General features: G+C 44.4%; 1 protein-coding gene across 1 annotated transcript in view; it reads right to left on the reverse strand.

The window, feature by feature from the left end:
- The window catches only part of SETBP1 (SET binding protein 1), a 386,267-nt gene that overhangs the window by 178,702 nt on the left and 179,960 nt on the right, over positions 1 to 27,605 (reverse strand). Inside the window, exon 3 of the mRNA XM_032602887.1 lies at positions 8,176 to 8,229. Within this exon, the coding sequence (XP_032458778.1) occupies positions 8,176 to 8,229 (54 nt within the window). The remainder of the gene's footprint in view (positions 1 to 8,175; positions 8,230 to 27,605) is intronic.

Here is a 27,605-nt window from a genome sequence, read left to right on the forward strand (position 1 = left end):
CAAAAAAGATATACCTGTAGTACGAAGAGGCTGATCTCATGTAAGAAAAGTAATAATGTCAGTTTGGGTTTTAGTGCAAAGTATATGTATGCATGTGAACAAATGTTTTTGTTTAAAGTACTCTACTATTGTCACAGATGTCCATGTTAGGTAAGCAAAATAAAGTAGGTTGCCTTAGGAATTATGGGGAAAGATCCATGTTTTATGTAGGTATCCCACAAGTAGCCAGAAAAACACCTTTATGGGTGGAGGCATTTTTTTGAGGGGGACCATTATTTACAATACAAACATAGTCACGTGAGCTCATAGAAGAAGGCAAAAAAAAAAACAAGAATCGAGATCCTACCCTTTTGATAAAACCAGGAAACTGCATCTGCAATTTTTGGGGAATGACGACATGTTTTTCTTTTTCCCAACCCATATTTCTGTATAGTTACTTTGGTAAAATACTACAAAGATAAATTAGTAGGAAAATGATCACATGCTCGGATATCATGGAAATATCAAGTTGCCATAAAAGTTTCTAAACACTCTGTTTTTCGATGCATCTCATTGTGGACCAGTAACACACACTTGACAGGCCAGCACTAGTCTGCAGTCCATGCTCCGAATTGCACTGAATCAGAGAGCAAAGATGCACAGCAAGAGGCAGAGGGCAAGCCTGAATAAAGGCCTTGAGAAAAAGGTGTGAGTTTACTAAGCAGGACCCTAAGCAAGGAGGACGTATGGGATCAACCTCGCTCCTTAAGTCAGGGGATGCGGTGCACCAGCCAACCACACGCATTCTCTCTTGGGGCAGCGTTGGAAAACTGGGCCTTTTTGTATGTGTCTTAAGAGTCTAGAATGTCTAGGTAGCAAGCAGAGGAGGTCATAAACCCAACACCATCACTAGCTAGGTTAAAATACTGGACAAATCTCAACTGTTGAGTGGAAATAGCAGGCGGTGGGCACAGGTGTAGGCTTTATAGAATCCCTGCTTAGCCATACATCCTCTTCCTGGATCCCGTTTTCTTCCTCAGTGAAAGGGGAAGAAGTAAGCTGTCTGATAGAAGGTTGCTGTGGGTTTAGTCACCAGGGGCAAGTGAAGCTCATGGCACATTCCCGACACAGGGTAGAAGCCACTGGAATGTGGGGTCTTTTATTTTCTCTCCTCTTCAAGACTACCTCTGTGCCTCAGTCTTTATCTAGAAAATGAGGAGGCTGATTTAGATTCTGGGGAGCTTCTGAAAACACCTGGAGCTTCTGGACTCCACCCAGACTAATTCAGTGGGGTTGGGCCTGGGCTCCTGTAGTTTTCATAAGCTCCCTCGATAATCCCATCTGCAGTCAAGGTTGAGAACTGCTACTCTAGGTGTTCTGTCTTGTTCTTTCAGTTCTCAAATGAAAGGAGTAAGTAAGCACTGATAGTGGGATTTCCTTATACACTGTTTTGCTTTAGGGTGGTTCTTCCCAAAATGGCAAAGTAGATACTATAGGGCGAGTTCAAAACAAGCCAACCTGTCTTCTCATTGTTGTGTGTCTTAGATGGGAGACTACACCACCTACCTCTGCCTCAACTGGGTTTCCTCTGTAGAAGGGACAACAACTACCACAACTCTCCATTTGGGAACTGGGGAAGCAAGGGGATGAGAACAACAGAAATGCTTTGCCAAGATGAAAGGATGCAAAATGCTCCACAACAATTCCCTCTCTTACTCTGAGATAGAGGAATTGCTTTTCCTTGAACAGGCTGAGATCAAGAAAACTCAATATAATACACAAAAGTGAAGCTGAGGCTGCTTGCCCTGGTGTTATCAGTGGTCAGGTTGGGTTTGAATTATCTTAACAATGGTGATAAGCTCTAACTCAAGGTGTCATAGCATAAGAGGTAAAGAACACAGGTGTTGGAGCCAGACTGCCTGGGTTCAAATCCTAATTCTGCCACTTATGGGCTTTGTGACCTTAACGTCTCTGTGATTACTTTTAAAATGAAAATAATATTATTACTGATTTCACAGAGGTTTGTAAGGATTAAATGATGAATAAATGTAAAGTTCAAAGAACACTTTCCGGCATTCAGTTCACTTTTAGTAAGTCTTTGGCATACGTACACTCAATCAAAGGCCGTGTGGACATGTAGTAACACCAACTCCTGCTGAGTCCAACAGGGGCTGGGTGCTCTGGAAAATCCCGAGCTCCCTTTTCCATCTTTACGACTGTTGACTCTGAGCCTGTAGGCAGCGGATGTGCATGGGAGCAGAATCAGACAATGGGAATTCTGTTCTGAAGGACACTATCAACCCTGCAAGAACAAGCAACCTGGGAACTCAGGGATTTCATGCCTGCATTAAAAATTTCTGGGTTAGGACTCATGGAGCCCAGGATATTTTGCAGATGGTTTAATCCCCTGATGGTCTATGAGTAGAACTGATTGTGGGGCCTGAGGAAAATGGATTAAGGGTTCTTTCAGGGGTGACAAAGTCCCCCTCCTTTGAACACTGGGCGATAATCACACTTAATCCTGGAATGAACACAGTACCTTCTCAGCCTGTACTTCCTTTATGTTTATGGTCCCCTTATTTCTCCAACCAGCCTAGCAGCTACCAGGTCCACTGATTCTGCCCCTGTACTTTATCTGGCATTCATCCCCTCAGGAACATGTCCACATTGACCCCAGCCCAGTTTCATTCCCTACTATGTCTCACATGGACCAATGGCACAGGCTTATTACTGGATCCCCTCTTCTTTTCATCACACCTACTAACTATGGTATAACCTTCTTGCATCACAGTTGCGACTCTTCCCCAGCCTCAAACCTTCAATGGCTACACTGTCCTCAGATGGATGTCACAATCTAAAATCTGGGTCCTTATTCAAACATATCAACTGTAAAATGCCACGTTAAGATAATCAGAGAAATCTGAACATGGACTGGGCATTAGAAAATATTATGGAATGATTGTTATTTTTATAGGTGTGATAATGGCATTGTGATTGTATTTTTTAAGCCCTTATTTGTTAGAAAAGCTTACTGAATTACTTATGAGTGAAATAACATGATGACTGGGATTTTTAAAAAATAGTCTCCCCAAATTTAAAATTAAAAAGATATATATGTATCTGGGAGTATAGATGAGGTAAGACTGGCAAATGGTAATGATTACTGAAGCTGGCCCAGTGGTATGCGGGGAACCAATCACACCAACTCAGGAAAGCCGGCTGTCAAAGACTTTGCAAACAGGTTGTTAAACCATTGGCAGCTTAAAGTTGTTCACCATGGGGATATTTACACCACAGAAATCAGCAAATGCTCCAAATCAAGGCTTTTATAACAATATATTAAAGTTGAATAATAGATAATAAAAGCTGAATAATATATGGAGGTTTATTAAACTATCATGTCTACTTTTGTATAAGTTTGAAAACTTCAATAATAGTTCATTTAAAAAAAAAAAAGCTCAACTATTTTTCTGGACTTTGGAGACCTCCTGCAATTTGGTCCCAACCTAATTTGCAGCTATATCTTCACTATACTCCCTCTGAACCAGAGTAATTAAAGCATTCCAAGTCTCCAGACCATACCCAAGCATCTCCACCCTTGGTTTGGTCTTCATCCAGGCTTCCCCTGCCCTGGAGTAAGTTCACCGCCTCACTTCCTTCTCAGCTATCCTGGCACACATACAATGAATGACATCTCTCCCTATAAGACTTCCCTTCTTGCTCTATACAGATATAATTTCTCCTTCTTCTCAATTCTTAAATAATTTAACCTGTACTTTTCTATCAAAAGAAAAAGTTGTGTTCACTGTGTGTGGCAGGCATCATGCTAGGTTGCTTTCACAATATTGTCTCACAACAATTTGAGCCTCACAACAATCTGTGGGATAAGCTGCACAGCTTTTTTGCTTGATAAGGAAAATGAGGATTAAAGCCACTAGGTAACTTCCCCAGGTTCACAAAGCTAATAGTAGTGGCAGAACATTCCAGAATTGTCGAAATTCTGGGGAAGAGTCTGTGCAGCAGGGAGCCCCACATAAAGGTCTCCATGGGCGCCTTTGAATGAAATGGCAGCTCAGTGACTGAAAGCCCTGTTTTCTCCGCACTGAAAAATGTTTTTCTGTGTTCTGAGGTACTCTTCTTACCCTTCACTGCAAATGTCCCCTTGGCCATAATGGGAATGGACATTTTAGAAATTCCTTTAAAATGGCGACCCTTTATAGAACAGCTATTACACTTGCCTCCCAAAATCCTGTCATGAGGCATACTTGAAGTAAAACTCAATTTTTCCTGAAAGAAGTAATCCTCTCTCCTCTGAGACAGTGAGGCATTTATGAAGCAGGTGAGGACCAAGTCCTTTTGTGGGTGCTCTCCTCTGTGGGGGATGGGTCTTCTCAGGGTTGCTTTCCTAGCACTGCAGCTGGACAGGTGAAACTTGCATCTGAGATTGGGCCCCACACTACAGTTATTTCTTCCCAGCATCCCCAACCTGGGCCCTTGTAAGCAGATGCTTAAATGCCCATGGGCACACATGGACACTTTACTACAAAATTTAAGCAACCTTCACATGTCTGTAGGAACTGAGAGATAAAGAAGAACTAAATGCCAAGAAGCCGTGGATGCTATTTGTATCTTAGATGAGAGCAGAGAATCTAGCACTTGCCTTGGATTCCTCCTGGAGAGCTCAGCCTGCAAAAGGAATGGAATGTCTAGCAAGAGGGGCGTGGTAAATAAATGATGGTACTAGCAAGCGGACAAAAATAGCCAGTTGCTAGAAGATTTTCCAGTGACATGAAAAGCATGCAAACAAACAAAATAGAAGGTTAAAAAAAGCATATAAAATACGATTATCAATTTTTTTAAAAAATCCCATAGATGTGTATGTCTATGTACAGTAACTATTGTAAGACCATACCCCAAAATGTCATTATAAATATTTCTGGGGTGCAGAGATTTTTTTTCTTATTTTTTTATAATTTCCAAATTTCTTCTTTTTAGTTAATTTTTATAGTTAACATCCATCACCACACAGAATTACAAATTTTTTTCTTGTGATGAGAACTTTCAAGACCTACTCTTTTAATAACTTTCAAATATACAATATAGTACTATTAACTATAGTCACCATGCTGTACATTACACCCCCAGGACTTATTTATTTTATAACTAGAAGTTTGTACATTTTGACCACCTTCACACATTCCAAAATCTCTAGTGAACACTTAATAGCTCTTAAACTGAGGGGAAAAAAAAAGAGTACAAGTAAAATGAAGAAGAAATCATACGATTGTGGGGCTTCTACTAAGGGAATGAGATGCCTCTTTTTATTCCTTTTGGGGATGGAGAGAGATGGTCTGGCAAAGGGAGATGAGGGTCCTCATTTCTAATCATCCGAAGGCAAGAAAAGAGGTCAGGACTCAAGTGTGTTCATTCCTTTAAAGGCAGGAAGAACAAGGCGTTGGAAAATGAATGATGTTTTTGGGGGGAACCAAATGGAAGAGAAGAGTGTGGGTGACTTAGGTGTGAATCTCAGGAGCATTTCCATTTGTGCTTTTTAAACCTGCTGAGACTAGTAGCCTCCGGTCAGACAGTTCTCCCCATGTGGCTCAGAGGCCAAGCTCGCTGGCCTGGGAGAACTCCCACCGCTAATGTACGGGCCGTAGAATCTCAGCATTGGGCTCTACCTTCAAAGTAATGTGTTTATTTCCAGGAATGAACATGGTGTCTTTACAAACCAATAATCACAGGGAGAAAGGCTGATAGTCACCTCCTTACCCTCCTCTGCTCTATCTGGATGCAGAAAGGAGAAGAGAGACAAGAAGAGGCCAGCCTCATACAATCACCCCTCTCCACACTTTCTAAGTGGAGGGGCAGCAAAGATTAGGGAGGAAATCATGACTATTTTCCTTAAGAGGCTGCAGCGGGACGGGCTTCAAGGAAAAAAAAAAAAAAAAAGACAAAAACTTTTCTATGCACGTGGTGAATGTGGACTATGTGAAAGCTGACAGGCCCACTGACAGTAAACCCAGGGAGGGGCCCTCAGCAAGTTCCCTCCTGAAAGTCAGTGACAGTGCCTAGAAGGAAACACGACCATGAATGATTGTGGACATCAGGATGCCTGGGGCTCAGTTTCACCTGAAACCCAAAGAGAGAAGGGAAAATGACAACAGAAGCCAACGATGTGGTGCAGTGGGGCCAGAAGGAGGCAGCCCCAAGCTTGTGGGCAGTGCTCTGTCTCTCTTTGGAAAAGCACCCGAGAGGGTGATGTTGACTAGGTGTTGACACATCAGGTGCTTTTTGATTCAGGAACAACACTGCAGAACTGACTTTTTGATCTGGGTACTACACTCTAGCCACAAGGTTCCAGGGCTTCCTGGCCTCGGGAACACACATCCTGAGGAGTGAAAAATATGCATTTATATTCCAGCCTTGGGGGGATGACACACAAATGGAATAATGTGGAAAGGTCAGATGGAAGCAGGGGAGTGAGCCATCTGTACCAACCACCTGCGGGGTTATCTGTGGGGAGGGCAGGGAAGCTGCCTTTCTAGGATCATGGCCTCAAATGTTGTGGACAGACCCCCAATATACCTAACTTAATAGTTCATTTTAAATCTAATATCTTTAGAAATGTGGCTCAACAAACATGGAGAGAATATGGTCAAGTCAGAAACAATGTCAAAACCACACACACACACACACACACACACACACACACACACACACACCCCTTCCATAAAATCGGTCTCCACTATGTAACCTTTTCAAGCCACAAAACAACATCACACAGAGCCTTTTTTCCCTTTATTTTTATAAATTTCCAGATAAAAATAAATATTTAGCTGAGATAAATATTTATCCCACTGCTTTGTGAGAATATGTGTGGAGGTGGGTGGGATATGGGTAAATGCTGACTTTCTTTTGTTTTTGTTTTATATTCCCTGAGATCACCTGAAAGTTTGTGTGAATTATATGAATAAGTACTTGAATAAATCGTCATTTTTCAGTATTGTCAAAAGGCTTCCTTACTATCTATTTTTAAAACCCCATTGCATCCTGACAGAAGGATCAACAAGCTGTGATCAGAACACCCCAAACCGTACATGGATTTATCTTTAACTCTCACCAACGGGGCCCTTTATTTTGTTCATTCTCTCCCTCAAGCCTCTTGCTCCACTCCCATTCTGGTTCTTAGCTCTCTGAGTGGTCTGGGGCCTCTTCTCCCCAGGTCTTGGGATCTCAGCACCACACATGGGAGAAGTGTAGTGAGGGTACAGGGAGTTCTTGGATGTAAAACATATTTAAAGAAGAAAATATCCCCAAGTATATGGAATTATTGTTATTAGAAATTACCTGCTCTGCCCTTGGGAGTCTCTGCAGAGGTGCAGCAGGTGGGGCCTTGGGCAGCACTGAGTTGGGGAGTGACAGGAAGTTTCCTATTGAAAGGGGGACAGAGGAAGGGATGGAGCATCTCAGCTCTTGCTCTTGGATTTTCCTATCTTTGCATACACACTCTATCTATACTAGGATCCATGGGGAACACAAGGACTTTGTGTGTCTGTTGTGCATTTGTTGTGTGTGTGTGTTGGTGGTTATGCATTTGTGTGGTGACAGTAAGCTCCCTTCCAAAGACAGGGAGGGTGATTTTCCATCTTCACCACTGCCAGGGAGGTCCCCAGAGAGCCCTTTCTTGTGCCGCTTGTGGCTTACTCATAGTGACCTCCAAAAAACATTCTGGCCAGAGATAATAATGGCTTGTTTCCTAACCAAGATCAGCAAAACTCAACCATCTGCCTCTGCAGAAGTCTGAGATTAACCTGGCTGCCAGACCATGGCTACAAGGCATTTGCTCACAAAGATTCCACAAATATGAGTATCCTGTCCCAACGAGGAGAAATGCAGGAGAGAACCTCACCCTCTACCTCCTTGGTTTAACGTTTTCCTGAGCTGAATCACCCACCACCACGCTTTCCAAGCAGCTTGGTCTACATTCTTGCGTACTATAAAATATTAAAGACGCAGAAACAGGTTGTTTTGCTCATGATGAGATGGGAGGAGCCAGAGGGAGAGGACAAACTACCAAGTCATTGTCAAGGTTGGTTCCTTAAGTCAGAGAAGCTGGTAATCCAAGGTGGGGGGTTTGTGCCCTGGTGCCAACTTTGTTTGCTCACAATTCATAAAAGGATCAGTGGAACTTACCTGTGGCTGAAATCCTTTGAGGTCGCTGGCTGCAAGGTCACTGGCTGGGAGGAGCTGGAAAAGAACAAAGGAGTCTTCCTTAGTGATACTTCTCACAGTTTGCGTACAGTGTCCCCAGAACAACTGATCGGCAATGGACTCACCAGAGCCCAGATCTGGAGCTAAAGCAGCAGAATCACAAAAGGCAAATGCGGTGCTTCTGGGATAGGAGCCTGGACTGAATGGCCTTCTCACCTTGTGTCTACTCAATCTCTGACTATCTCTGCTGCCCTCTCCTACCTTCTTTCTAGGTGCCACTAATTCTTCAGAGCCTTAAGTTAGGGATCATGAACTATGGATGGACTCCATCAAGTCCACAGACTCCCTGAGATTGTAAGTACAAATTACGTGTGAGTCCATACACTTCCTTAGGGAGAAGGTCCCTGACTTCTTTCCTATTATCAAATTATTCTGTGATATGACAAGTAAAAGAGACAGTTAAAGGCCCATCTCCTCTGGGAGGACTGTTGCTTCTTCTTCTTCCTCTTCTTTTTTAAAACTCAGACCAGTGAAAATGACCCTTTCCTCTCTGCAGCTGCACATGACTCAGTTTCCCTTTATCGTACATTGCCTTTGATTTTATATGTTATTGAGGTATTCATAGCTTATGCCTCCAACTATTATGCACAATGTTAGATGAGGAGAGTCAGGTTATGTATTTTCTGTAGCTCTGTGTTTAATCAATATTAAAGGGTAAAGTTAAGGTTTTAATATTTTTGCATGCTCTCCAGAAAGCACTCAATGGAATCATAAATTAATAGAATAATCACGTTCTTTATTGTTGCTCAAAAATGCTGGGAAAATGGGCTAAAGAGAAAAAAAGGCAGATGCTTATTTTGATTCAAGGTGTGTGATTGCTAGCTTTGTTAGGCCTGGACAGCGTCTGTGAAAACTAGGAAAGATTTCATATTTGCTGTAACAATATTTTGTTTGGTTCAAGAAAGAGAGGAAGTCACGCTGGGCTGTAGTGCCTCCAGCCCTCAGAAAAGCTCACCTGGGCTCCCTAGCTTCTCTCAATGACTTTGTCAAAAATGACGCACAAGGTGTGTAAACTCTGGGATGGAGCAGGAAGGAGGTAGAGAATGTACCTCTCTCCCCACACCCAGGCCTGCAGGCAGGATTCCCCAAGTGGCATTTGCCTGGAAAGGTGGCACTATCCTGAGAGAGAGCCAGCTCAGCCCCTGACTGCACACACAGCCAAGCAACAAGCCGTGAGGGTACCTGACGAGACACTGGGGGCTGAACATAATTATACAGCATCTCTGCCTTCAAGGAACATACAATTTGGTCCAAGGGTAAGACACGCATGTGTCAGTGTGAGCAAAGTGTAGTAGGGTGTCAGTGTCAAACTGTGAACAACGTAAGGCAAGGAGGGTCAGGGTAGGGTTGCTGAAATAAGCTGGAGTTTGAACTGAGCCTTGAAAATGGACAGGCGGCAAGGCGGGGAGCCGCTTCAAGTCGGCAGTGGGGAGAAGATGTGGAAAAGGGGTTTACCAACCCCAGCACAGCTCCCTTTGCGTCTGTTCTCTGCCAGCTGTGGCATGCATTAAGGAAGAAGGGAGGGAATCATGATACATCGAGGATCGCCTGGGTGCCCAGCACAGTGGTTGCTGCTTTATAGAATTTTTATTTTTTAATCTTCATAAATCCCTCATGAAATACAAAGTATCTCCACTTTATGGATGCGAAAATTGAGACTTATGGAGGTTAAAAAAACTTTTTTAGGTCACACAGGTAGAACACATTTTTGGGATTTAAATCCAACAGTATATTATCCCAAAGCTTATCCTCTTTCTTCTTTAACATGATGCCTCTGGTGGAGGCACACGAGATAATTTGTTGAGGAGACATGACATAGGAAAAAAGATGAGGGCCAGACTGTTAGTCAAATGAGCCACAGGCAGGAACATAAAATGTGTGCCCCTATGAATGACCCTTAACTAACCCTTCCTTTCAGACACTATTTTATTTAATTGGTAACAACAATCTACTTTTCAGGACTTGTCAATATGGCTTAGGGCCTCTGATTCAAGCACAGGTTGGGATGGAGCTGGGGAGGAGGGACAGACAGGCTAGGGTGATGTATGGGCATGGGAGTGACCTCTGCAAGAACAGGGCCGCAGACATGTGTTAGTGTATAGGACTCAGGTCTCAAACTCTCCAGGCTCTGGAAGTCGAGCTGGCAGGGACTCTTCTACTGCGTTTTCACGAGGTTCACCAGGCAGACAGAAGAAGTAAGCCCCAAATATCTAGTTCTTCCCAGTTCTGAGATGCTGCAACAGAAAATAAACCACAAGGGTGTTCATGGCATCTCAGCATATGTACTATTCCCTCACGTTAGTGGTTTGGGATTGAGAAATGACCATATCCACTTTGAATGGAAATAAAGATACAGAATTTTTGGTTATTATTCCTTAGGTCCCCTGCTCAGCAAAGTTAGGATCTATCCCATCCTCCCTGGAAAACTTACATCTTACATCCTCTTTCCCTTCTCTTAAGCAGAAGAAAGATGTGTGCAATTTAGTTCTTTTTTTTTTTTTTGGCGGTGGGGGGGTCGTGCCTTGTGGCATGCGGGATCTTAGTTCCCCAACCAGGAATCGAACCCGTGCCCCCTGCAGTGGAAGCACGAAGTCCTAACCACTGGACACCAGGGAATTCCCACAATTTAGGTCTTATTTAAACTTCTCTTTTGTATATATTTTGTATTTTCCTTTTTTTCGCCTAACAAGCCCATGCCCAACAAGACCATAGTTTATATAAATCTTACATAACTTCTGCATTTCTCAAAGTGTTAAGAAGAGTCTGGACAAACAGTCATTAAGTACCTGTTGGTCAAATGACTTACAAGAAAAGTGGAGAATATTGTCAAACTAGAGGTGAGGGCTAGAACGACTAAGTTACTGGGAAGTGTGAGAGACAGCTTATGACATGCTTCAAGCTGCCAAGAGGAAATGACACCTAGAATGCTCAGCACCTAGAGCATTTCCTGCATGAAATAGCATTCAAATATCTGAATGAATTAATCAGTAGGGGAGGCTGAGGCATGGCGGAGAAGAGATGAGAATGTGCTTCCACAAATCACTGCCCTCAAAAGCACTGATCCAGACCCGGTCCAAACTGTCCCCACCCCCCACCCCCACCCCCCGACCAGACCCCTTCCTCATTCTGTCCCACAGAAAAAGAGTTCACTGCTCAGACCATCCTAGCCGTGTGGGGAGGGATCCAGGACAGGGAGGCGAAGAGGGAGGAAATGCATTCCGCCATGGCTCTGGGGACTGCAGTCAGGTTGCAGTTAATGAAAAGGATCCTGCCTTTTCCCAGGATGGCTAAATGTCTGCACTGCTCCCAGAAAAAGGGTTGGGTGGGTGTGGGGGAGAAAGGCAGACAGAATTACATTTAAAAGGCAAAGGAAGGAGGAAAATTCTTTCATCTCTCTGGTGGAGCTGGGCAGCATCCTTGGGCCCTGTCTCAAACCATTCTCATTCCTGACACGTCTCCCTGCTCTCTGGAACAGTCCACATTCAGAATATTATGATGATGACCCTGCTTTCCATTTTTGAGGAGCTGCAGTTTCTCTCTTGGTGCAAGTTCAACTTTTTTTCTTGGTCTCTCCAAGCCCAAAGGGCAGGCTGGGGAGCAGGGGGACTGGGGGAAGATGAAGGAAACTGTGGGACCCTCAGGTGAGAGAAATACCTTCAGCTTCACAAGCAGAGGCATTCTGCTGGCATTCCTCTCACACCCAGCTTCTTGAACAGGATTCTCCCTTTGCTTCCCACACCACCATAAGTCACCCCCAGCACAGCTGCAGCCAGCATCACCCTGGGACCTCCGTGGGCCTCAGACTGCCCCTCAAATAGCTTCATTTTTACCTGCTAAATTCTACAGCTTCCAGAGCTTCCTTCAAAAGAGGGGAGGAAGCTGCTCCACTTTTCTCTGTGTCCTCCAGCCCCAGGAGTATCACTTCCCCTCCTCTGGCCCCTCATCAAAAGGACACACTACATCCGGTAAGGGAGTCCCTGACACAAAATGGGGAGTGTGGGGGGACTCACGCTGGACATCTGGCTGAAAGGATCCCAGCCTTGTAGACATGCAGCTGGACACACTGAAGCCCGGTTGTGCTAGGGATCCTCTAGGTTATTTGCTCTTCTCAAATATTCCCTCCCCGTGGGCCAGAAAAGTAGATGACAACATGTGAGCTAGATGGATGGGTGGATGGGTGGATGCAGCGGTAGGCAGGTACACAGATAAAGAAAACAGAGCAAAGATGGCTTCGGGGCTTCGGGGAAAACAAATGACCCTGTTTTAAATTTCCCTTAAAGACACCATCCTTTCATTAAATGCGTTTTTTACCTCACCTGTCCTCTTTTCAATCTGTGCTCCTTTCCCTTTTCTATTTTGTAGGAAATTGATTTTTCCCCCTCTTTATTTTGTGAAGTGTCACTTGCTTCTTACTTTGGCTACAGGATGGAACATGAACCACATCCCACTCCAATCCCTCAAATGACAAAATAGTTGGGGACAGCCTGTGTGGAAGGCAGCCTCCCAGCAAGGGAGATAAACACCCAATTACGTGTGTGATTGGGGTTGTTAGAAACCAACTAGGAACTGAGGTCCAGAAAGAGTAAGTGGCTTACCCAGTGAAAAAGCAGAAACAACAAATCCAACCATATGTAGGCAACCCAAAGAAAGTTTTAGATGACCTAACACTTGGGGACTGGGAGATTCAAATCGGGAGGGGAGAGTGGCAGGGGTTAAGACAGAGAAAAGGAAAAAAAGTTAAGGAAGAAAGCTTGGTTTCGACCAAGCAACAGGCTCTGGAACCACACCAACCATGAGTGAGCCTGCAATAGAGTTCCAGGCACACAGAAGGAAATGTGGAAATTGAATTAAGGGAGGTAAAATGGAACCAACAGGTTGCTATTCCTCACAGGATGATAACTGGAACACTGCTGTACAAAAGTTAGACTCAGAGGGAGAAGACTCATGTCTTGGCCCCGGGTCTGCCTCCACTCACTATGGGATCTGTTTTGGGGTCACTTCACTTATTCAGGTCTTGTTTTACCACCTATAAAGTGAATTCTGTGTTCCCTCTGACCCCACAGTTCCAGTGCCCCAGTGTGTGTCTCTTACCTCAGGGATAAAAGAGATGGAACAGACTCTAGATTATCTAGTCTCCTCTCTCCTTTTTTTCCAGGAACTTTTCCCCACTAAACACTTCTAAGAGGTTGTCTACATTCTCTGGAGGAACTTCTAATCAGAAGGACAGATGGGAGGTCAATGAGATAGTCTTGTACTGTGTCTCTGTTATTGGTGTGCAAATAGGAACTTAGAGAGTGGTCACTCAGGCTGCTACACGGGGTCACCATCCCAGTGAGGTTGCAGTCACATCCACATCCAAGCTAAAGGTAAACAACCTTACAATTTGGAAAGCATTAGTTCTAACTGCCAAAGCATTTAGGGTGGGTGATGCAGGGGCCAGGCAGCCAGCTTCCTCCCAGCCTAAGAAGTAAGTTACACACTCAAAGTGGCCATCCTAGCTGGGCTGAGTGTCCTTTTGCTAAATCCCCTCACTCTCATGAAATTTTAAAGGTTAAACCTGAAACCACTGATACCTCCAGTCTCACTTTCAGGTTCTGTTCCAAAGAGCAACAAGGATGGCTAATAATAACTGAATATAACTCCAAGCAAGCCTGGTCTTGATTGCTTATATTTTTCTTGTATTATCTTTTAAATAATGGCGTTCTAATATTTATAGATGAGATTTGTAACAAATTCCCCGAGACATGTAGCCAAAAGAGCTTATACATTTTTTTGAAAGATTCCATGTGTGATCTTGCAAGATCACACATATAACCTATGTTCTTATTTGGTTGTTGTCCAAGACACAGCTATTTCAACTTCTGGGTGAGAATGTATTTAATCTTTCTTGCAGATTAGAGCTATAAGTATCGAGCTTAATGAAAGAATAGGCCTCTGAATGCCCTAATCTAGAACTCACTGAGACAAGTAGTCTTATTTTATGTTATTTGAAGCTGGTGAATCTACAGAAGTTCACCCTGCACTTTCTGAACTTCCCAGTAAAATTCTTTGTAAATGTCTTGTTCTGCAGACCAAGGAAACTGGATTTCAAGGATGGAGGGCATCTTGTGTGGTGTTGGGTGGGAAGTTTACAGAGGTAAACCTGGTATGAACTGGTGACATGAATGTTCATATCCTCATTTATTACGCATTTTGGTTAAGAAGTAGCTCAAGCGGGTTAAGTCGTTTCTGAGATTACACCATTTGCAGGTGGTAGGGAGGCACAGGAGCCTGGTTTGGAGGATGCGTGTTCCCTTTCACTACATCCTAATACTCCATGAGCCCCACTATTTTTTGAATGTGTATTAATAGAGGTTCTATCAGGTCCTATATGATGCCTCTGATGTTTCCAAATAAACCATGCATAGGAAACATACAGAAGAGTGGTTTTCAAACTGTGCTCTAAGGAGCCCATCCCACTTTAGCCAGAACAGCACACCTCTTATTGGCATTTTATACTGGACTTCCATTTAAGATCTATTTGATTTAAAACTTTATAAAAAATAAAATTGGAATGCACTTATCTTAAAAGAGAAGGCCCCTACATAGGTGAAGAAGACACTCCCAGTGCTAACAGAATATACCTGGGGGAAGAGAATTAACCAGCTCATCTCTTTAAAGATGCTAAGACAGTCATCTCTTAATAGGATTGGAATGGATGCATGAGCAGACCTCATTTTTAAGAACACAGCCTTTAATACTTGCCATGAGTTATTCATCGGGAAAATGCTTTATCTTCTTTTCTTTCCATTTTCTGAAAGCAGTGATGTCTATTCTTTTCATCTGAAGTTCAGCAAACTATACACTTAAGAAAGCATAGCTAACTTACCAGGAAAGAAAGGAGCTAGAGATGTGTTGCTTCTCAGGAGCAACACATCTGGGCTATAGGTTCTTTCCTTCGAACAAAATGCAAAATTCACGTTCCATTGGAAGCATCTGTCGGCTGTTCCCAAAGTCAGTAAAAGGCCAGTAAAGGAGGTTCCCACACTGAACGTATGCCAAGAAAAGCTGGATACTGGGGAGAATCCATTCATATCTCTGCCTTCACATCATGTACTGAATTTCTGCTTAGAACTGACCAGATGATCTGCTCGCTTGGCTCGAAGACTAGTATTGAAGCTTTATAATGCATCCCCTTGGCAAATCCAAGGAAATTGATTTACACCCCTGGGCTCACTCAGCAGCAGAGAATGGCAAAGTCGGAAGGTGCTTGCTTCAGAGAGTATCTGAGTACTGGAGTCAAAAGCTTGGCTGCTCAGCTCAGTGTAGGCAACTTGGCTGAGAATCTGGGCCCCTCAGGCCAAATCTAGAGCAATTAATCACAATTACAGGTGAATATCTAAAAGGGATAAAGTCAAGCTGGACCCAGTGATAGCTGGCCTTATAGCTGAAGGTAGCCACAGCTTTTATAAGTCTCAGGTAAAGTGGAAGGATCTCCTCTTTTGAAAGCCTACCCTGAACTCTTGGCAATTATAAAATAAAAAAAATAATTGATTTTTCAGAATGTACTTTTGCCTGTTATTGTACCAGGTGGATGCTTTAACTCTATTATTCCTCTTAATCTTCACATTATTAATGCAGGTTAGTATTATTTTCACCAGTTCACAGTTGAGCCAACTGAGGCTCAAATCGGTTAACTAATTTGTCCAGGGTTATAGGGACAAAAAGTGGCAGAACTGGAATTTGAACATAGCTCCAAATCCTGACAAGTCCAGTCCTCTAAGGCATCCATGACCCCCTCAGGAATCCCTAAATGGAGTGGGGCTTTCTCCCTCCCTACTCTGTCAGGGAGTCATCCCTGGCACAGGGACATTGGAACCACTGACAGCCAGGCCCCAGATGACCCACCGTGCAGGTAGGATCCAGGCTTCCCACTTCCCATCAGCCCCATGCAGGCTCACAGTGTAGGCATCTAAGTAACATCTTGATCTTCTCCTTACATTTCTCTGAACTCAAGTTGACGTTTTGCAAAGAAGCTTCGTTCCTGAACCCTGGCTGACCAAGGACTCACTAGAGTCTGCACTGTAGTGCTGTGCGCTAATGATCACGTGGATATTCATTCTCTCCCTAACCAAGTTTACCCCCTCTGCCTCCCTTCCTGCTTTCCTTCCTTCCTTCCTCCTTTTCTTTTTTCTTCTAGCTAATAAGGGTGTGCCAAGTTCCAGGCACCATCGCAGATGCTGGGAATCCCCATAAACTACTGAATGCTTTCCAGGGATCAGCTCCTATTATTAATTCTTCTGGAGAACCTCATAGGCAGTACTATGATTATACCCATTTTATAAATAAGAAAGCAGAAACTTAGCTACATTAAGTAGCTTATTCAAAGTCACAAGAGAGTAACTGACAGATCCAGAGAACATGCTCAATTCCATCTGAAACCAAAGCCTATGTTCATTCTTAACTACTCCATACATGTGGCACTGCCGATAATCTAAATGCTGTCGTGGGTAACCTCATTCCACCTAGAAAAGACCTCTGCCTTTTAGAGACACACGCCAAGAGGTGGGCATTTATAAAAAAGGGCAACCAATGATGGGAAGAGGATAGTTGCATCCCAAGGAAGAGTAATATCATTATGACCATGTAAGTGGGCACTTTTAATAATACAGAAAAGGCCATCTCTGTTACTACAGGCAAGAAATGTGCTTTTATGTCATCTTCAAATCCAGCATAGCATGAGAACTAAAAGGAGCACAAGTTGTTAAGGATAGTCTGGCACTTGACAGAATCAAGGAACTGGACAACAGGAGGTAAGATCTTTAGGGAAGACAGACAACCATATTCAACAAAGATAGAGAAGTGAAACCCGAGTTCTTCCTCTCATTTTCAAGAAATAACCTTCACAAAACTAAAAGTTAAAAGACGGTCTTTGTTTACCAAATACTTCTGCTTACGGTTTTCATTAGAAAGGTTATTACGTATTTTTAAAGAAGTAAATCAGGTTATTTGCTTATTTATTTTAATTAACCAAGTGGAACTTGTTTGTTTATATGCTTTGCTATTGGTTGAAATAAAAATCTCTTTGAGCTTCTACTTGAAAACTGTTTGCACAATTAATGTGCAATCTCTTTCACAAATGGTCCTGCTCTTGCCTCGTAAGACTGTACAACATTACAGCCACTGTACGTGCTGTGTACTTACTCGGTCCTGCCATTCCCTAGGACAGGAGCTCTTTGAGGATCGAGACATCTGGCTATTTCCAGAATGATTCTTCACCATTAAAGATACTCTACAGAGTCTGCCACATCTTTCTAAAGTTGTTCCCCAGTATATTAAGCTTTAGATTCCTAGCATAACAACTTTGAAGGAGGCATGGTTCTCTGAAATACAGATATCCTTGCACTTTGTTAAAAATCTGTCCCTCTTGTATTTTATACAGGACTTCTGGAAGCAGCTGGTTCACCAGTAACTCTTCTTTGCTGGGGTGTGTATGTACCTGTTTCACATAGCCCTGCTGAGACTACAGTTTGCTAAAAATGTTTTTTTATGATTTTACTCTCAAGAACAAGATCATCTCAGAGTGGTATCTGGAAAACAGAGGTTTTCTTTTCATCAAAATCCATCGTATATGGATTATATCTCCCTGGATCTCTTCTCCTAATAAGATATCCTTTAACTGGTTCTCCCTGAAATCATGTGTGTGCCTGACTCAAAGTCCCCCCAGTTTTGGACAAACTGCCCAGAATTTCCGGCTGGCTCAGCGGGGGGAAGCCTCTCTATATGCTACCCACTGAGACTGAGCAAAATGAGTGTAACACACAGATGCTACATCAGCAGGACAGGAAGTAGCTGCTAACTTAGTCTGAGACCCCTTCAATCATCATATGCCCAAGCCCTTTATTTATAGCACAAAGGGTCCACCACACAGACTAATGATGTTCACTTTTGCAGCTACATTTGGCAATTCATTTGGTGACCTTGGGCAAGCCATGTCTCTGCCTGGCCCTTGGTATTCCCCGCCTCTGACACGAGAAACTCTGTAAGATCACCTCATGATATGACAGGCTATGAATTCTGGAAAAGGCTATGGATGGCCCTGTCACTCACCCAAAGCATTGTTAGGCTTCACACAAATTGTCTATTACTAGAGGTACTTGGGGGTGAGTTATCAAAGGAAAAATGGTAGAGTGGTAGGGTGTAAGGGGAGGCAGGGCCCTTGACAGAACAGAGAAGCTGGTGAGGCCTAAGTGTATGTTTAAGAGAATCTATGCTCTCCATCTCTTACTGCTGTTTCAGAGAATAAGTGGCCTCTTGTTTCTTTCCACATCCCTTACTACTTAAACCTGGTTTTAGGAAAGTATCCACTATCAATCAGTAACACTATAATCACACTGCAACTATTCCCACTATAGCTATTTGCTGTGCTTCATTTCTAACTGGGCAAGAAAAATTGGAATCTCCAGGTCCTTTGATAAAAAAAAAATCCCAGATCTAAGGAATTGTAGCTAAGAATAGAGGTGAGTGGCCCATAATTTGGAGGGCAGAGGATCCATTGCTACACTGTGAGTTATATGAAGCAAGCTTCACTCTGGGAAAGAAGATGAAAAAGAGGGTAGGGAAGCCGTATCTAGCTGTGTCCAGCCACTTACCTTTGCCATATCTAAATGGAAGGCACCTGTCAACAGCAGTGGCCTAATCTCTCCATTAACCCTAAGGCTTTCCTTGACCTCATGGGATATTAACTATTAACAAGCATCCTAATTCCAAGACACACAAGCTTATTTCCACATAATATTGAAAATAATTTGACAATAGTGCTGTCTTTTAATTATTTACCCTCTATTATCTGTTGAGTACAATACAGCAGGCACTCTTCATAGTCACATCACAGGGAATGTTGCCCTATTCCAAGGTGTAAAGTGGTTTTATTATAAAAAGAATGGTGAAGTATGAGATTGACAAAATGTCTTTACTCTTAGATCTAAAAACATTTCAAATGATGATCTCACTTAATCATCTCAACAACAATGAAAGACATGAACGGACAGAAACTATCCTGTTTGTTTGACAGATGGAGGAAATGAGGCAAAAAAATTGGTCAATGACTTGCCTAGGGATGTATTTGGCTTTAGAAGTCTTAGTGTAGAAGGGATCCTAGGGGGTGATTATCCAGACCAGCCCCGCTCCAATGCAGGAATCCCCTTCTCCAACTTCTCTGACAGATGGACATACAGCTTGAACACTTCTGAGGAAGTGCCACTCACTATTTTAGTCTTTAGCAAATTCTACCTTTATTCAGTTGAAATATGCCTCACTGAAACTCATCCCCCTAGTTCTGAGCAAAAGGAACTAACTGCTTTGCTTTTATTGTCAAGATCTTCCTGTTAAATAGATAATGTGAACCTCATTTTACAAGTGAGGAAACTAACCAGCCCACTCCAGGCAACAAATCTCAAGTTAGAGCCAGACACCAAGCCCCGATGATTTCAGACACATCGTCTCCCATACATTCTCCGGTCCTGCCCATGTGCCCACACTATAGTATGCTTAGCCCTCCTGCCACTGGCCATCCCTGATACATTTGATGACAGGTATCATATCCATACATCCCCAGGTGGCATATCCTAAGGGCTTTCAACTCTTCTTCCCTGGATACGGTTCCTGGTATCATCATCGTCTAACTTACAAATGCCTCCCTCAAAATGTGGCTCTCAGATCTGAGCACACTGTGCCAGTGGGAGGACTAACTGTTACTAACAAGTCTTGTCCTGACCTATCTTTAATAACTGACTCTCTGGGGGGAAAAAAAAACCCTGATGCAAGGTTGCCAATTTCCACAGTGTAAATATTCTCACCACTTCAAGCTACCAACCTGAAGGTGCTGATTGCAGAGCTGGAAATAGATGTGCCCTGTTGCCTCTTGCCACCATGAGCTGGCTCTAGCACACCACAGTGCCCACGAGACTATCTGCTGAAGACCACTGACAACTGGGCTGGAACTTAGATCAGGTGACTTGTATGAAATGGGACATCCCAACAAGCCCAGAAATTAACATGTTCTCTGTACAAATTTGTGTATGAAGTAAGCCAAACTTTTGAATGGAGTAAATGTGAAGGATGCTGATATTCATGAAATAAATTCATTCAATAAATATATATTTTTCTAGGAACTGAGATATAAGCATAAAAAAGTACCTGCTTTCAATGAAAGACAATAAAGTAAAATGATAACAATAAAAATAATGATATAACCTGTGAACTGTAATAAAAGTTAAGAAAAATAAAGAAGAAGAAAGGGGCAAAGTTGGGGATGTACTGCTTTAAATAAGCCAGTCAGGGAAGGCCTGTCTAACAAGCGACTATCTCAGTAGACAGAAGTATGGAAGTGAGCTGTGTGACATTTGGAATAGAACAATCCAAACAGAGAGAACACAATGTGCAAAGTTACTGACGTGGACATGTGCTCAACATGGTGGTGAAACAGCAAGGAGACTGGTGTCGCTGGGGCAGAGTGAGCAAGGGGATGGTGGCTGGAGATGTGAGCCGAGCAAGGCCGTGCCACAGAGAGCCATCAGGTATTAGTGTGGAGGTCTAGGGCATAGCACATCACACTAAAGAACATGGGAAGTCTTTGGAGAAGAGGACACAGGACGCGATTTGAGTTACACTGTTAAAGGTTCCCTGGCTGCTATGTAGGGAACAGCCCACAGTATCTGCTGATGGATTGGCTGTGGAGTGACAGGGAGAAAAAGGAATGAAGAATGATGCCAAGGCTTTTGCCTGAGAAGCTGAGAGAATGGAGTTATCATTTCTAAAAATTTGGGAAGATCAGGGTGGGTGGTGGTGTAGGCATGTTCACAATCCATGAGCATCAGGTGTGGCTAAGAACTGAGAGCCTCAGTGCAGAACATATATGCACAGGGGCCATGTGGGCTAATGCACAGCCTGCCCTGGTTAGAACTCAAGGTAGCTGAGGATGTCCCGGGCAAGGAGACTTGAAAGGTATGTGGGATTACCCAGCATGTAAGCCATCGTGAGATCTGCATTATTAGGGACTCAAGATGAACCTGAGGAAATCCCAGATAAATGTGGTGAATCTGCTTGCTGTAAACTGAATGCTTGTTTGCCCCCAAAATTCGTATGTTAAATCCTGACCCCAACATGATGGTATTTGAAGGCAGGGCCTTTGGGAGGGGATTAGCCCTCATGAGGGCTCAAGGATGGAGCCCTCATGAACGGAACTAGTGCTCTTATAAATATACCCCCAGGGAGCTCTCTAGCCCCTTCCTCCATGTGAGGACACAGTGAGAAGAACCAAGAAGCAGGTCCTCACCAGACAGCAAGTCAGCTGGCACCATGATCTTGGACTTCTTAGCCTCTAGAACTGTAAGAAATAAATTTTTATTTATAAGACACCTAGTTTACAGTAGTTTGTTACAGCAGCTAAAAAGACTAAGACAGTGCTAAACCTGGCCCTGTTTCTTCTCTATCCTGGTTGAATGTGTTGGGTGTGAGTTTTTTCGGACCTGTAGACCCATGTCCCTTCTCGTCTGCTGGGTCCACTCAGGTCTAAATTTCAACTTTGTCTTATTCAGCCGATGAGAATGCCAAGTACCCTGCATTCTGAGGATACATCAATGAGCAAATAAAATATAGTCCCTGCCCTCATGAAACCCAAGAGTCTAATCAGGGAGACAGAATTATTTTCTTTTTTTTTTGTGGTACGCGGGCCTCTCACTGTTGTGGCCTCTCCTGCTGCGGAGCACAGGCTCCAGACGCGCAGGCTCAGCGGCCATGGTTCACGGGCCCAGCCGCTCCACGGCACGTGGGATCTTCCCGGACCGGAGCACGAACCCGTGTCCCCTGCATCGGCACGTGGACTCTCAACCACTGCGCCACCAGGGAAGCCCAAGACAGAATTATTTTGAATAACAGAAATAAATGTAGTTTAGAGTTGTGATAAAGTAAAAAAAAAAAAGTCTGAGAAAAAAGTATGGGTATGACAGAGAGTTAACAGAGAGAGACCTGATTTAGAATTTGGGGCTGGTCAAGGAAGGCTTTCCTGAGGAAGCAACAATTCAGCTGAGCCCTGAAGGATGAGCAGACGTGGCCAAGCTGAGAGCTGTGGGAAAGGCACCTCAGAGATGGAGTATCATCTTCCAAAGGCCTCGAGCAGAAAAACGATCTGCAAATTGGAAGGGCCCTACAATCCCTAATGTGAAAAGAAAGCTAGACTGAAGTTAGGGCTCCTAAATTCTAACCAAATCCTGTCATTAGCCAGCACTGTGACCTTGTTCCACTCATTTATTATCAGCTCATTTTATTCATCTGTGAAGTGGGAACACAGATGAGGTCCATGCTGGATTGTCAGCCAGTCAGGTTCATATACTTCCTAGCAGCTTAATCTTCAGCCTCTGTTTTCTTAACCGTAAAAGGTGGGTGACACTGCTACCTCATAGAGATATTTGGATGATGATATATATGCCCGTTGAGGAGGCTAGGCGGTCAGTGCTTCATAAACGTCAGTCGCCCCCCTCTTCCTCAGACCCTTCAGGGGTGTGTTGAGGCTCAACCTACACCGCTGAAATAGGATGGTGGGGAGGGCGTGTTGTACCCCATGGACAGATGGGATGGCTGGCAGTGAGCCTTGAATGCCTTCCTCTCCCTTGCCTGCCCTCAAGCCCATGACCTCTGAAATCTTTTCATGTGGGAGGGCTGTGGGCAACGTGGAGGGGCTCTGGCCATGGCTCTGCTGTGGCTAGGTTTTAAATGGCCACCTCAGCAGAAGGGTGGCAACTTGCCTTCCTGGGCTGAGGGTGAGGGGTGTGCAGGAGGTGATTGGAAATGCTGGCTTTTCTGTGGAATCTTTTATTAGAAGCAGGGGATTCCCCAATGTTCTTTCAAACTCTTTTGGCTACACATTAAATGTCCCAAGGTCAAATTTATTAGTGCATCTAACAGCCCTGAGAACTCTTGGCTTCAGTGCGGAATCCTTCTTATCTCCCCTCCCTCCCTGGAGCCTTGCAATTTAGCCAAGGCAGCTGCTTATACCCACCATCCCAACCCCAGAGTGGTTCAATCTGTATACAAAAATAGACACATGCAGGCAGTCACTGCTTCCATGGGGCCATCATCTGAAATGAGATCTGCTCAGGACATTCTCCAATAAGGGGAAAGAGGAGCTGGTAGATGATTATGTGGCAGAATGACAGAGCTTGGGCTGGCCCCCAGCAATCCAGAGAGGGTACACACAAGCACCTGAGAAAAGCCTTTTTACTGTCTGAACTTCAGCTTCCTTATTTCTGAAGAAGACCCAAAAATCCTGCTTGGCTCACAGGATTTTGGGGAAAATATTTCCCAAAATATTTGGGAAGATATTTTTGGGATGGGGGCCAGGAACGTCCTTCATACCTGTTATACAAACAAAGGATATTACTGAGGTTATTATTATTTCTCCTGTTCCAAATAAGCCAAACAACCATGGTCAGGAGAGGGGAGGACCCGCTGGATCCCTTGTGGAGCTGGCTGCTCCTGAGCTGGACGCTCCTGAGCTGGACTTGGTATTCATCTCGGAAGAGCAGCTGCTATTTGACCCGCAGCGCCACACCTTGTCTCATGGGAACATGGAGGGAACAGGCCGCCTTTCCTGCAGCCACAGTAGAGAGCACGGCTGAACAACTGGCCAAGGGCACAGCATGCAGGGCAGCCATGGGGACACCTCGAAGAGGCTGAGGGCACCCCAGAGGCTAGCTGAGTGCAGGGTCTGTGAGTTGCCTCGATTTCCTTCGGGTCTCTGAGCAGTGCCCCCTGCCTGGAGATGCCCTTGAAGGAGGTGGGCTGGGGGCTGGGCAGGGCTCCTGGTTGCAGCCTCCCAGCCTGTGCCTGTGCATCTCATTACTGAGCAGGCCTGAATCAAAGCAGCCCTGTGCAGCTGCTGTCCCGTTTAATCCATTTGTAATCAAAAGTCATTAGCATGGATGTCTTGGTGCTGAGGTTATTGTGTGTGTGATCAAAGCCACAGCTCCTGCCCACTTCCCAGAGCTGCCTGCACCTGGGAGAGCATGGAGGGCTCTGAACCTGGGGCATGGGGCGGGCAGGCCCTGGTCATCTGAGGTAATGTGGGCTCCCTGAGCAGAAATGGGAGCAGCAAATGCAGCCTTGCCCGCATGAGGCTCAGCAGCCTTGGGGAGGCAGGCCCCTGGCCCAGGTTTCCCCTTTGGAGGCTGACATTCCCAACTCAGAGACTTGGGGGAGCAGGTGGAGGCAGGGGTAGACTGCGGCCAAGTAGGGCACACTTAGTATTAGACTCAGGAAGGATTCCTAAACTCTCACTTATAGAAGAAGACACTGAGACCCAGACAAAGGGAGCACAGTATGTGCCTGGCAGGCGCTTGTGGGTTATGTGGTAGGAAGGAAAGAAAGAGAGGAAGAGAGAGGAGGCCAGGAGAGAAGATGAGACGAAGTTACCCCAAGTGCCGCACAGCTGAGAAAGGAAAGAACGCAAGGCTAAAGAAGTAGAGTGGGAGGAGCCAAGGAGTCAAGATGTTCTGGGCCTTTAATAGTCTATACACTCCTTCCTACACACCATGTCCGGTAACTCTCTGAGCCGTCTCCCTAAAAGCAGTGAAATCCCAGCCCAGATCTTGTCCTCTATTTATAAATTCTGCCTGAGTAAAGCTTGATAGCCCACTTCTCTCTGGCTGTCCAGATTACGAACATCACTAAGATCCAAAGGAAGACTTTCAAGAAGTTTCCCGGACCTCCCTTCTCTGAACCGTCCTACCATGTTCTATCTTTAACACTCATTTGGTACTTAGCATGCCTTGTCCTTCTGATAGCTTCTGGGTTGACAGGGGATATAATTCCTCTGACTCTCAGATGATGATGATGATGACACTGACAATGATGCTGAGTGTATGAGCCTTGCTCTATCAGCCAGACTGAAGCCCCTACGGGCAGCTGTTGTGTAGTGCCCTTCAGGACACCCCTCCATAGCTGCTCTGGGGTTGATCAGGTGTCTTTGACAGGAGATTGGGAGCTTCTTGAGGGCAGTGCTGGACTTTGGATAACCTTGCATCTGTCTCCAGGGCCACACACAGTCCTCAGACACAGCAGAACTGTAACAAGTGTCTGCCGAAGAGTGAATGAAAGACACAAAGAGTTCTGCATGAACATATCTGTGATTGCCTTTTAACATGGTCAGTGAGGCTGCCCAGAGGTGCTGCATTCCCACCAAAACTTCTGAACCATTCTCAAGGAGCCGCAGAAAGCAGAAGAACAGGGCGTAAGGGGGAGTGGGGCAAGTGGTCTGTACACATGACCTGGGTGCATGGCAATACTGCATGGGAGTAGCCCCCTTGAGTTAGGGGAGACTCTAATCTCCCCACGTGGGAAAGAGTCCTTTGGGAGTTGCATGCATTCTTTTAGACCCCAATGGGTGCCTGGGATGCAAATTCTGTGATATATCACAAGTTAATACACGATATACATGTATTAACAGTTTACATGGCTATAGTTTTCACCACTGATTTAGGGGATAAAGGAATATCCCAGAGCCAATTTGTGTATGACTTTGTGTAGTCCTTCACACCAAGAATGATCAAGTTTGGGAGCTGAGAGCTAAGTGGGAGGGCAATTGACCTGGGGGGGGAGGCAATTTAGAAACATTTACAATAGAACCCAATACTAAGAGAACTAATCTTTCCTTTGCTGAGTCCTGTGTCATGTTGAAAGATAACCAAATACTCCAAAGGTATAAATAATAAATAATTACCCAGTACAGAGTGGGACACTGATGATAATAACTAACCTTTATTTAATAAGCTCTCACGTTTGCTGGGTGTGTCAGACAAATCTCATTTATTTCTCACAACAATTTTTCTGAATGGGCATCAGCAATTCCATTCTGCAGATTCACTGACGTTAAGTCATTTGCCCAAGACCGCCTGGTTAGAAAGTGACTGAGTTGAGACCTGAACTCCTGTCTCTGATCCCACTGATGCACGCTCTTCTCCGTGGCTTTCACCACCTCTGGCTCAGCTCCACCTCGGGAGGCCCTAACTGATGTACTGCAGCCACACGGCACGGGGAGAACCCAGGTATCTCAGTACCTGCCTCATCTCTCTGTTTACCCACACTTCAGCACCTTGACAAACGGGCAAACCACCACAGACACACTGCTGGAAAAAACATTAGACTATATTCAAATTGAATCTTCTCTTTTTACAGATTAGTGAAGTAAAGCTCTGAAAGGTTAATCACCTGCTCAACACCACGATGCTAGTATGTGATAGGCCCAGGCTTAAAACCCAAGTCTCTGACTCTCAGTTCACTGCTATTTTTATGGAATTGTGGTATCTGAGAATGGAACAGTGGCTGGGAAGTGGGGACTTGTGGGTATCTGTCTTTTGGGCACTGGCATTACAAGGACAACACTCTACTTAAAATGTCCAGAGGTAACTTACTAAAATGTTGACACCAGGGGCACATGGGACCAAGTGCCAATCTCGGCCTCCCAGGAGCAGATCAGGGTGGCTCTGGCACAGGCATCCATTCCGGACATAGCGTGTTGTATCCACCCGGCCTTTACAACACTGCGCTACCAGGGACTCACAATAAACACAGGACATCGGGGAGAGAAGGTAGAGATTTTCTTCCCTGATTTTTGAGAATCCACAATTTCAGCTTAATTTGTAATAGGTAGTGAGCGTAAAGAAACTGACAACAGGGCCATCAGCTATTCTGTTAGTAACACTTGAGGCCATGGCACTTCAATATGACTCGAGCCAGCTGTCCAATGCACAAAACGACCTTTAGCCCCATCCTTGGAGAAATGTAATTCTCTTCATGCCTCTTTCTGTCCACAGGGAGTTAGAAACCAGAGCTGCCAGAATAATCAGAAGGCTTCCTAATGACCATGCTCAAACAAGCGGAGATTACGTATTGTCAGAAATAATGTAATCTGCAACTCTTCTCATCTGTTTCATCGTGTTTGCATTTTTAAACCACCTCTTGAGGAAGAAATGAGACAGTTGGAAGTCCTCCCTGTTCTTGCACCTAGAGATAGATTTATCTTCTTCATCTGAAATGCCAGGGGAAAAATTAGAATGTGGTGAGTTCAGAGGCTTTCTAGTTTGGCAATTTCTAGCCCATAAAGTGGGTATACACGTCTTTTCTAGACACATAACTGAACATGGATTAACTATCTGTACGTTGATATGAGCAAAGACAGCTTCTCTGAATGCTGCTTCCCAGCCTTCGTCAATACGTCCATGGATCAGATGCACGTGTGCTGATCTGTCACAGCGCACTTATGATGCTCACTGCAACCACTGCTCCTATCCTCTCTGGTGGCTTTCCATCATTTCTAA

This window comes from Phocoena sinus, chromosome 14 (assembly GCF_008692025.1).
Source record: "Phocoena sinus isolate mPhoSin1 chromosome 14, mPhoSin1.pri, whole genome shotgun sequence".
NCBI lineage: Eukaryota > Metazoa > Chordata > Mammalia > Artiodactyla > Phocoenidae > Phocoena > Phocoena sinus.